The 12,359-nt window shown below is 26.1% G+C and overlaps 1 protein-coding gene across 2 annotated transcripts; it reads right to left on the reverse strand.

Annotated features, from left to right (window-relative positions):
• Positions 1-497: 497 nt before the first annotated feature.
• Positions 498-12,313, reverse strand: LOC135128687 (amidophosphoribosyltransferase-like). Of its 2 annotated transcripts, none has more exons than XM_064055701.1 (5): positions 12,099-12,313; positions 11,532-12,046; positions 1,332-1,787; positions 1,020-1,256; positions 498-964 (listed from the first exon to the last, which is right to left on the reverse strand). In XM_064055701.1, exons 1-5 carry the CDS (start codon positions 12,245-12,247, stop codon positions 819-821), a joined length of 1,503 nt encoding a protein of 500 aa, XP_063911771.1. In that variant the 5' UTR covers positions 12,248-12,313; the 3' UTR covers positions 498-818. The 2 variants fall into 2 exon arrangements, with proteins under 2 accessions (XP_063911771.1, XP_063911770.1); XM_064055700.1 differs by having other exon boundaries at positions 1,332-1,790.
• Between the last annotated feature and the right edge of the window lie 46 nt (positions 12,314-12,359).

The raw sequence follows: 12,359 nt of genomic DNA on the forward strand, positions 1-12,359 counted from the left end.
AATATTCAAAACGACCCAATTCATTTTCCCGAAAATTTGAGAATATAATAATTTTATTCTTAGTATTACACTACATCTATCCTAACTGATACACGTGTCCTTGCAAAAATGTTGATGACGTCATCGCAATTTTTTTTTTAAATTCCCACTACAAAAATGTAATGAGAAAAAAACACAATAGGCATGCAGTCGTCAAGTTTCCGACAGCGAGGGAAGTACTGTCTAAACTCTTTAGACCAATTTTTTCTTAGAGTGTATGTCATTTGCCAAAATCAGTCTTATTGTAGCAAGAACTAGTCCCGCCCACCCGCCCACTCTTCTTTTAGACGGTATCTCATCTGCCAAAATCAGTCTTATCTTATATCTAACAATTTACAAAAAAGGGTGGGTGGGCAGGGCCAATACTTTTAAAATTAAATTTTTATTTAATACCCTTATAAGGTGTAAACTAGAATATTATTGTCTGATCTGGAGGCCGCAAAAAAACAAAAACAACGTACTTTTCTCTATTTATTACGAAAATACTTCTTAAAAAATTTCTCATTGCTTTTGATTCAGACCTTACACATATAGGAAGCCAATAATACTGTTGATATTATTTGAATGTCAAAGGTTTCTAACTAGCTAACAATACTATAAGTTAAATAATAAACCTACACATTTAACATGTCAACCGTGGTTTATAAACAAAATAGACGTCTTCTCTATATCTTTCCTATAAGTTATATATATTCTAAAAATAGTGTTAATAAAGCTGGAATGTGGCCCGAGATTTACTAACCAAATACTCTTCTTGTCATAAAGAGTTGTCAAATTTTTCACCAATCCAATTCATTGGGAATTTGTTCAGGGTATTCACCAGTCAAACACGCAGTGCAGTGGCCTTTGTCAGCCCCCTTTTCAATATTTCGCTGCACGGCTTTCACCAACCCTTCAACACTTAAATACTCCAAACTATCAGCCCCTAAAATTTTTACAAATTTGGAATACAACCAACACAAAGATTTTTATTTTCATACCAACTTTACTAGCGAGACTCTTTGAATCCAGATCATTTGCAATCAATTCCTCTTTAGTGGGGATGTTAATCCCCATGTAACACGGGTACTTCAGGGGCGGACTCGCCACCCTTATATGAACCTCTTTAGCTCCGGCTCGCCGCAATAATTTAATAATGGGGCCAATCGTGTTACCCCGGACTATGGAGTCGTCGATTAATATGATTCTCTTACCCTTGACGTTCGTGCCAATTGGACCTAAACATTTTTTTTTATTAATAATAATTACAACATAAACATATTTATTTAATTATGTATTAATTTGTAACTTACTGAATTTCAGTGCTACATTGAGCTGTCGCAACCGATTCGTCGGTTGGATGAAAGTCCTCCCCACGTAAGTGTTCTTCGTGAGTAGCTCCCCCATGGGAAGCTTCGACTCCTTGGAGTAGCCAAAGGCGGCGGCGTTTCCCGACTCCGGGACCGAGCCTACGATGTCGGCTTCCACCGGGTGTTCGATGGCGAGTTGTCTTCCGCAGTGCGAACGCACGCTGTAGACTTCCTGGCCCTCGAAAATACTGTTGGGTCGGGCGAAGTAAACGTACTCAAAGATGCAGAATGCTAGCTGCTTGTCGGCCGGTCTTCTGACGATGTCGACGGTGCGGACTCCTTGGTGGGTCATTTCGATTATTTCTCCTGGGAGGACCTCGCGGACGTAGCGCGTGATTGTCAAGAAGGCGCAGGATTCGGAGGATACTAGCCATCCTTCGGGTTGTACGTCTTCGTTTTCTGCTGCGAAATAAATTAGGGGGGAATTCAGTTTTTGATGTTTTTTTTTTAAATAACAAATAAATGGCTACTTTTATGTTTTCTGGAGGTTATAAGGTATTTTTCGTTTTTTTCAGCTTTGATTTGTTTAATTTTTCAATTTCTCGACTTTCACGTTTTTCAAGTTCATGTTTGTGTTTCATTTTCCCGATTTTTTCATTTTCATTTTCTCGATTTTATATCACAATTTTTCGTTTTTTTATTTTTTTATTTTTTTAACGTTTCTTTCGATTTTATAATTTTTCGTTTTTTTACTTTACAAATTTGCAATTTTTCATTTTTTTTGCCTCGAAAAGTTGAAAAATCGAAAAATTAAAAATACAAGAACTGAAAAAACGAAAAATTTAAACGTTGAAAAGTTAAAAATTGAGAAACTTGATAATAGATAAAAAAATAGTGAATCGAGAAATTGGAAAGAAGAAAAAACGAATCGAAAAATTGGAAAACCAAAAATTGTAAAATCGAAAAACTATAGAATCTTCATTTCAAAAACTTTAGCATTGGAAGATCGAAAAATCGCAAATCGAAAAGTCCAGAAATCGAAAATTTTCACATAAAATATATAAAAAATCAAGACTGAAAAACCGAAAAACGGGAAAAAATTTTTGAATTTGCATTTTTGCGATTTTATATCCAATTTTTCGTTTTTTCATTTCCTTTATTTTTTCAATGTCTCTTTCCATTTTATAATTTTTCAAATCTTTGATTTTTCAATTCCTCGAATTTACAATTTTTTAGTTTTTTAATTTTGCAACTTTTGGATTTCCAATTATTAGTTTTTCTAAATTCAGTAATTTTCAATATTTCGATTTTACAAAACTCATTTGTTTTTTCTGTTTTGCACTTTTTGATTTTTAAGTTTCTCAATTTTTAACGTTTCGATTTTTCAATTTTTCGTTTTATTAAATTTTCAAAGCTTTCATGTTATATTTTTTCGTTTTTTTATTTATTTTACAATTTTGCAATTTTTCCAATCTTTTTTTGTTTCAAAAAGTTGAAAAATCGAAAAACTAAAAAAATGGAAAAAATTAAAAAATCAAAAAATTGCAAATCGAAAAACTAAACAAACGAAAAACTGAAACATTGAAAAGCTAAAAATCGAGAAACTTAATAATCGAAAAAAATTAGTGAATCGAAAAATTGGAAAGAAAAAAAAAACGAATCCAAAAATTGTAAAATCAAAATTATAGAATCGTCAAAATTGTAAAGTTCAAAAACTAATATTGGAAGATCCAAAAATTGAAAAAATTAAAATTGACAAATTTTAAATTAAATACATAATTGAAAAATGGAAAATTCCAAAATCGTAAAATTGAAAATGTGATTTTCTTTTTTAAATTACAATTATAAATTTAAAATGAAATCCAGAAAAAATGCAAATCGAAACTTGAAAAATCGAAAAACTGAAAAACCAAAAAGATTAGTAATATAAAAACTAAAAATTCGTGAAAATTTCAAGTTATTGATTTCTCTTTTTCATTTTCCTGATTTTTGAATTTGCATTTTCTCGATTTTATATCCAATTTTTCGTTTTTTCATTTCCTTTATTTTTTCAATGTCTCTTTCCATTTTATAATTTTTCGTTCATTTAATTTTTCAAATCTTTGATTTTTCAATTCCTCGAATTTCCAATTTTTTAGTTTTTTAATTTTGCAACTTTTGGATTTCTAATTATTAGTTTTTCTAAATTCAGTAATTTTCAATATTTCGATTTTACAAAACTTATTCGTTTTTTTCTGTTTTGCACTTTTTGATTTTTAAGTTTCTCAATTTTTAATATTTCGATTTTTTCATTTTTCGTTTTATTAAATCTTCAAAGCTTTCATGTATATTTTTTCGTTTTTTTATTTATTTTACAATTTTGCAATTTTTCCATGTTTTTTTGTTTCAAAAAATTGAAAAATCGAAAAACTAAAAAATTGGAAAAAATTAAAAAATCAAAAAATTGCAAATCGAAAAACTAAACAAATGAAAAACTGAAACATTGAAAAGCTAAAAATCGAGAAACTTAATAATCGAAAAAAAATAATGAATCGAAAAATTGGGTAAAAAAAAGAATCCAAAAATTGGTAAACCCAAAAATTGTAAAATCAAAATTATAGAATCGTCAAAATTGTAAAGTTCAAAAACTAATATTGGAAGATCGAAAAATTGAAAAATAAAAATTGACAAATTTTAAATTAAATACATAATCGAAAAATGGAAAATTCCAAAATCGTAAAATTGAAAATGTGATTTTCTTTTTTAAATTACAATTATAAATTTAAATGAAAACCAGAAAAAAAGCAAATCGAAACTTGAAAAATCGAATAACTGAAAAACGAAAAAAATTAGTAAAATAAAAACTAAAAATTCGTGAAAATTTCAAGTTCTTGATTTCTCTTTTTCATTTTCCCGATTTTTGAATTTGCATTTTGTCGATTTTATATCCAATTTTTCGTTTTTTCATTTCCTTTATTTTTTCAATGTCTCTTTCCATTTTATAATTTTTCGTTCATTTAATTTTTCAAATCTTTGATTTTTCAATTCCTCGAATTTCCAATTTTTTAGTTTTTCAATTTTGCAACTTTTGGAATTCCAATTATTAGTTTTTCTAAATTCAGTAATTTTCAATATTTCGATTTCACAAAACTCATTCGTTTTTTTCTGTTTTGCACTTTTTGGTTTTTAAGTTTCTCAATTTTTAATATGTATTTCGATTTTTTCATTTTTCGTTTTATTAAATTTTCAAAGCCTTCATGTTATAGTTTTTCGTTTCTTTATTTATTTTACAATTTTGCAATTTACCATGTTTTTTTGTTTCAAAAAGTTGAAAAATCGAAAAACTAAAAAAAATTAAAAAAATTAAAAAAATTAAAAAATCAAAAAATTGCAAATCGAAAAACTAAACAAACGAAAAACTGAAACATTGAAAAGCTAAAAATCGAGAAACTTAATAATCGAAAAAAATTAATGAATCGAAAAATTGGAAAGAAAAAAAAACGAATCCAAAAATTGTAAAATCAAAATTATAGAATCGTCAAAATTGTAAAGTTCAAAAACTAATATTGGAAGATCGAAAAATTGAAAAAACTAAAATTGACAAATTTTAAATTAAATACATTATCGAAAAATGGAAAATTCCAAAATCCTAAAATTGAAAATGTGATTTTCTTTTTTAAATTACAATTATACATTTAAAATCAAAACCAGAAAAAATGCAAATCGAAACTTGAAAAATCGAATAACTGAAAAACGAAAAAAATTAGTAAAATAAAAACTAAAAATTCGTGAAAATTTCAAGTTCTTGATTTCTCTTTTCCAGTTTCCCGATTTTTGAATTTGCATTTTCGCGATTTTATTTCTAATTTTTCGTTTTTTCATTTCCTTTATTTTTTCAATGTCTCTTTCCATTTTATAATTTTTCGTTCATTTAATTTTTCAAATCTTTGATTTTTCAATTTCTCGAATTTCCAATTTTTTAGTTTTTCAATTTTGCAACTTTTGGATTTCCAATTATTAGTTTTTCTAAATTCAGTAATTTTCAATATTTCGATTTTACAAAACTTATTCGTTTTTTTCTGTTTTGCACTTTTTGATTTTTAAGTTTCTCAATTTTTAATATTTCGATTTTTTCATTTTTCGTTTTATTAAATTTTCAAAGCTTTCATGTTATATTTTTTCGTTTTTTTATTTATTTTACAATTTTGCAATTTTTCCATGTTTTTTTGTTTCAAAAAGTTGAAAAATCGAAAAACTAAAAAATTGGAAAAAATTGCAAATCGAAAAAATAAACAAACGAAAAACTGAAACATTGAAAAGCTAAAAATCGAGACACTTGATCGAAAAAAATTAGTGAATCGAAAAATTGGAAAGAAAAAAAAAAACGAATCCAAAAATTGGTAAACCCAAAAATTATAAAATCAAAATTATAGAATCGTCAAAATTGTAAAGTTCAAAAACTAACATTGGAAGATCGAAAAATTGAAAAAATTAAAATTGATAAATTTTAAATTAAATACATAATCGAAAAATGGAAAATTCCAAAATCGTAAAATTGAAAATGTGATTTTCTTTTTTAAATTACAATTAAAAATTTAAACTGAAAACCAGAAAAAATGCAAATCGAAACTTAAAAAATCAAAAACTGAAAAACGAAAAAAATTAGTAAAATAACAACTAAAAATTCGTGAAAATTTCAAGTTCTTGATTTCTCTTTTTCATTTTCCCGATTTTTGAATTTGCATTTTCTCGATTTTATATTCAATTTTTCGTTTTTTCATTTCCTTTATTTTTTCAATGTCTCTTTCCATTTTATAATTTTTTGTTCATTTAATTTTTCAAATCTTTGATTTTTCAATTCCTCGAATTTCCAATTTTTTAGTTTTTCAATTTTGCAACTTTTGGATTTGCAATTATTAGTTTTTCTAAATTTTGTAATTTTCAATATTTCGATTTTACAAAATTTATTTGTTTTTTTCTGTTTTGCACTTTTTGACTTTTAAGTTTCTCAATTTTTAATATTTCGATTTTTTAATTTTTCGTTTTATTAAATTTTCAAAGCTTTCATATTATATTTTTTCGTTTACTTATTTTACAATTTTGCAGTTTTTCCATGTTTTTTGCTTCAAAAAGTTGAAAAATCAAAAATTGAAAATCGAAAAACTAAAAAATTTCAAAAAATTGAAAAATCGAAACATTGCAAATCGAAGAACTGAACAAACGAAAAACTGAAACATTGAAAAGCAAAAAATGGAGAAACTTAATAATCGAACAAATTAGTGAAAAAAAAAAACGAATCGAAAAATTGGTAAACCCAAAAATTGTAAAATCAAAATTATAGAATCGTCGAATTGTAAAGTTCAAAAACAAATATTGGAAGATCGAAAAATTGAAAAAACTAAAATTGACAAATTTTAAATTAAATATATAATCGAAAATTGGAAAATTCCAAAAACATAAAATTGAAAATGTGATTTTCTTTTTTCAATTACAATTATAAATTTAAAATGAAAACTAGAAAAAATGCAAATCGAAACTTGAAAAATCGAAAAACTGAAAACCGAAAAATTTGAAAAATCCAGAAAGAGAAAAATTTCACATTAAAAAAAAATATATAAAATTAAAACAACGAAAAACCGAAAAATTGAAAAAATTAACTTCTTGATTTTTATTTTCATTTTTCCGATTTTTTAATTTTCTCGATTTTATATCCAACTTTTAGTTTTTTGAATTCCTTTTTTTCAATGTTTCTTTTGATTTTATAATTTTTCGTTGAATCAATTTTTCAAATCTTTGATTTTTCAATTCCTCGATTTTCCAATTTTTTAATTTTTCAATTTCCAATTATTAGTTTTCCTGATTTCAGTAACTTTCAATATTTCGATTTTACAAAATATATTTCGTTTTTTCGGTTTTGCAATTTTCGATTTTTAAGTTTCTCAATTTTTAATCTTTCGATTTTTCAATTTTTCATCGTTTTATATTTTTTCGTTTTTTTATTTTACAATTTTTTTTATTCGAAAAGGTGAAAAATTGAAAATCGAAGAACTGAAAAAACGAAAAATTGAAATGTTGAAAAGCTCAAAATCGAGAAACTTGATAATTGAAAAAATTAGTAAATCGAAAAATTGGAAAGAAAAAAAAACGGATCGAAAAATTGGAAAACCCAAAAACTGTAAAATCGAAAAATTTTAAATCAAATACATAATCGAAAATTGTAAAATTCTAAAATCGTAAAATCGCAAATGTGAATTTTTTTTAAGTATTTAAAATGGAAACTAGAAAATTGTAAATTGAAGGTTGAAAAATTCGAAAAATCCAGAAATAGAAAAATTTCACAACAAAATAAAAACATTGAAAAGCCGAAAAATTGAACAAAAATAAGAAAATAACTAAAAATTCCTGCAATTTTCAAGCTCTAGATTTTTAATTTTCATTTTTCCGATTTTTTAATTTTCAATTCCTCGATTTTCCAATTTTTCAATTTTTCAATTTTGTAATTTTCGATTTCCAATTATTATTAGTTCTCCTGAATTCAGTAATTTTCAATATTTCGATTTTACAAAACATATTTCGTTTTTTCGTTTCATTAAATTTTCAAGTTCTTGATTTAAGATTTTTAGGTTTTTCAAAGCTTTCTTTATTTATTTTTTCGTTTTTCTATTTTACAATTTTGCAATTTTTCCATTTATTTTGCTTCGAAAAATTAAAAATGGAAAAACCAAAAAATTGGAAAAAATTGAAAAATCGAAACATTACAAATCGAAAAACTGAAGAAACGAAAAACTGAAATATTGAAAAGCTAAAAATCGAGAAACTTAATAATCGATAAAAAAATAGTCAATCGAAAAATTGGAAAGAAGAAAAATTGGTTAACCCAAAAAATGTGAAATCAAAATTGTAATATTGTCAAAATTGAAAGTTCAAAATCTGTAACATTGGAAAATCGAAAAATTGAAAAATTTTAAATTAAATACATAATCCAAAAAATGGAAAATTATAAAATTGTAAAATTGAAAACGTGAAAATTGTTAAAATTATAAATATAAAATGAGAACTAGAAAAATTGCAAATCGACAGTTGAAAAATCGAAAACTGAAAAATTCGAAAAATCCAGAAATAGAAAAATTTCACATAAATAAATATAAAAATCAAAACAACGAAAAACCGAAAAATTGAAAAAATTAGGAGAATAAAAATTCGTGAAATTTTCATTTTCTTGATTTTATATACAAGTTGCAGTTTTTCATTTCCTTATTTTTCAATGTTTCTTTTGATTTTATAATTTTTCGTTGATTCAATTTTTCATATCTTTAATTTTTTCATATCTTCGATTTTGCAATTTTTTGACTTCCAATTATTAGTTTTTCTGAATTCAGTAATTTTCAATATTTCGATTTTACAAAATATATGTCGTTTTTCGGTGTTGCACTTTTCGATTTTTAAGTTTCTCAATTTTTAATCTTTCGATTTTTCAAAGCTTTCATTTTATATTTTTTCGTTTTTTTCTTTTAAAATTCTGTAATTTTCCATTTTTTTATTCGAAAAGTTGAGAAATTGGAAAAATATTAAAATATTGAAGTATAGAAAAGCCAAAAATGGAGAAACTTAATAAAAAAAAATGGAAAATCCAAAAATTAAAAATCTAATTGAAAAATGGAAAAATTATAAAATTGTAAAACTAAAAATGTTTTTTTAAATAATAAATATTATTACATACTTAGAATGAAAACTATAAAAATTACAAATACAAAATTGAAGAAAGGAAAAATTAATAAAACCGAAAAGCTGAAACATCGAAAAACTAAAAACTGAAAAATTCCAAATCGAAAAATCAGAAATTTGAAAATTTCATATTAAAAAAATTCACATATATAATCAGAACATTGAATAAACCGAAAAATTGAAAAACCTAAAAATTGAAACATCCAAAAACTGGAAAATTGAGAAATTGAAAAATTAAAAAATGAAAATTTGAATAGCTGCATGTCGTGAAATCGAAGAAAAAAAATGAAAAATCGAAAAGTTGAAGAAAGGAAAAATCAAGAAAAATTGGAATTGAAGAAACAAGAAATTATAAAATTGGAACATTGCAAAATCGAAAAATTGTAAAGACAATAAAAAACGGAACCAAAAATTGCAAATCTAAAATTTGAAGAAATGAAAAAGTTTTATAATCCAATAATTTAAAAGTGGAAAATTTTAAAAATTATTATCATTTGTACATATTTAAATGAATACCAGAAAGTAGCTAACCAAAAATTGAAGAAACGAAAAATTGAAAAATCTAGAAGTTGAAAAATCTAAAAACTGCATATCGAAAAATTGGAAAATCCAAAAATTTAAACAATTACATTAAAAAATATATAAAATCAGAACATTGACAAACTGAAATGTAAAAAAATTAAAGAAAATAAAAATTGAAATACAAAATTGTACACAAAAATTGAAAATTTTCACATTAAAAAAATTAAGAAAATCAAAACTAAAAATTTGTGAAATTTTCAAGTTCTTGATTTTTATTTTTCATTTTCCCGATTTTTTAATTTTCAGTTTCTCGATTTTATATCCAATTTTCGTTTTTTCATTTCCAATTATTACTTATTAGTTTTTCTGACTTGTCATTTTCAATATTTCGATTTTACAAAACATATCTCGTTTTTTCTGTTTTGCACTGTTTCATTAAATTTTCAAGTTCTTGATTCAAAATTTTAAGATTTTTCAAAGATTTCATTTCATATTTTGTCGTTTTTTTATTTTACAACTTTGCATTTATTGAAAGCGAAAAACTGCAAATCGAAAAATAGAACATCCAAAAATTGAAAAAAAAAATCAACACTGCAAAACCGAAAAGTAGAAAAAATAAAAAATCGAAATTCATGAAATTGTAAATCGAAAAATTGCAGAATCTAAAAACGGAAACATCCAACAGTTGGAAAATCGAAAAACTGAAAAATTTAAAAATGAAAATTTGAACAGTTGCAGGTCGTGAAATTGAAGAAACAAAAAAATGAAAAATCGAAAAATTGGGGAAAGAAAAAATTGACAAAAATTGGAATTGAAGAAATAAAAAATTATAGAATTGGAATATTGGAAATCGAAAAATTGTAAAAAGACAATAAAAAACGAAAACGAAAAACTAAATCGAAAAATTGAAAAATTAAAAATTTGAAACTCGAATAAATGAAAAAGTTTTAAAATCCAATTATAAAAAATTGAAAAATTCTAAAACTGCAAAATTGAAAAATTACGAAATTCTAAAATATGAAGAAACAAGAAATTATAAAATAGAAACATTGAAAAATCAAATATTTGAAATAATATAGAAAAAAAACCTCGAATCGAAAAATTGCAATATTTAAAAAATGAAAAATTCAATAATTGGAAACTTGAAAAACTGAAAAATTTAAACTTGAAAAACTCCAAAAATTGAAGAAAGGAAAAATTGGAATTGAAGAAACAAAAAATGAAAAAATAGAACACTGAAAAATCGACAGATTGTAAAAAGATAATAAAAAACGGAAAAATCTAAAATTGTAAAATTTTAAAAATTATTATTATTTGTATATGTTTAAATGAAAACCAAAAATTGAAGAAACCAAAAACTGAAAAATCAATTTTAAATTGGAAAAACGAAAAATTAAAACATCTGAAAGTTAAAAATTGAAACCCAAAAATTGCACATCGAAAAATTGGAAACCAAAAATTGAACAATTTTACACTGAAAAATGAGAAATTATAAAATCGGAACACTGAAAAACCGAAAAGTACAAAAAGTAAAGAAAATAAAAGATCGAAACGAAAAATTGAACATTCCTAAAAGTTGGAAAATCAAAAAACTGAAGAAACCAAAAAATAATAAACTGAAAAATTTCAAATCAAAAAATTGAAGAAACGAAAGACTGAAAAAATTGAAACTGAAAAAACAAAAAATTATAAAATCGAAACACTGAAAAATTGAAAAACTGTAAACATGAAGAAAATAGATAACAGAAACGAAAAATTTCAAATCGAAAATTGAAGAACAAAAAAAATGGAAAATGCAAGTCAAAAAGCTGTGGAAGTGTTATGTTAAATTTTGTATAATTTTTCAAAAAAGCAGGGTTTGTTGGGCTGTATTTTAACGGCGGGGGAAATTCTGTCGAAATAACCTTCCACCAATTTTTTGTTTATTATTATTATATGTGAGACACCCTGTATATTTTTCGTTAGTTTGCAACGTACCGTCATAGTTCGGTGGAAGAATCTTCCCCAAACACAGAGGCCGATTCCCATAGGGGTCCCTCATAGCGTAAATCCGATCCTTCAGCATCAAAACCACCGAATAACTCAAGGGGGCCAACTGCATCAAGTGCCTTATCCTCGCCGGCCAATCCGGCCCGTTCACCTCCCCCTCTGGCGGAATCAAACACAGAGCTTGCGTGATAATCTCGCTATCAGAGTGCGTAGAGAGCCCCACCCCCCTATCCAGAACCATCTTCCTCAAACTCGAGCAATTAACCAACTCCCCATTGTGCGCAGTTGCCAGAGATCCATGCATTGAGTGGACCACGAAAGGCTGGCAATTCACGGCCGCCGACGCCGCCCTCGTCGCGTATCTGGTGTGCCCGATCCCCAACGAGCCCCTCAGCTTGCCGATATTGTCTTTATTGAACACGTTCTTCACCAACCCCATCCCTTTGTGGATGTGGAACTCGTTCGAGCCATCGCTTGTCACAACGCCGCATGACTCTTGACCCCTACAAATTAAGCGCGACGGTTTATCAAAACAACGATAACTTTTGAACTTACCGGTGCTGCAGCGCTTCCAACCCGATGCAGATGATTTGGGCTATGTCTGCATTGCCGGTCAGCCACTCAGTGGCCCCAATTGCGGCGAAAACCCCACATTCGTGGGTCAACCCGGTTGAGAATTCGTCTCGTGGGGCACCTGAAGACATGTTCTGTTTTGAAAATGCCAGTCACGTGGAAGTTTGAGGTTATCAAGCCACCTGTGGATTGGAAAAGTGACAGGTGGGCAGAGGCGGCTCGTGATTTGCTTTCGACAAGGAA

The sequence above is a fragment of the Zophobas morio genome, unplaced genomic scaffold, assembly GCF_036711695.1.
Source record: "Zophobas morio isolate AGI-343-1 ecotype UQ-CSIRO unplaced genomic scaffold, CSIRO_AGI_Zmor_V1 ptg000014l, whole genome shotgun sequence".
Lineage (NCBI taxonomy): Eukaryota > Metazoa > Arthropoda > Insecta > Coleoptera > Tenebrionidae > Zophobas > Zophobas morio.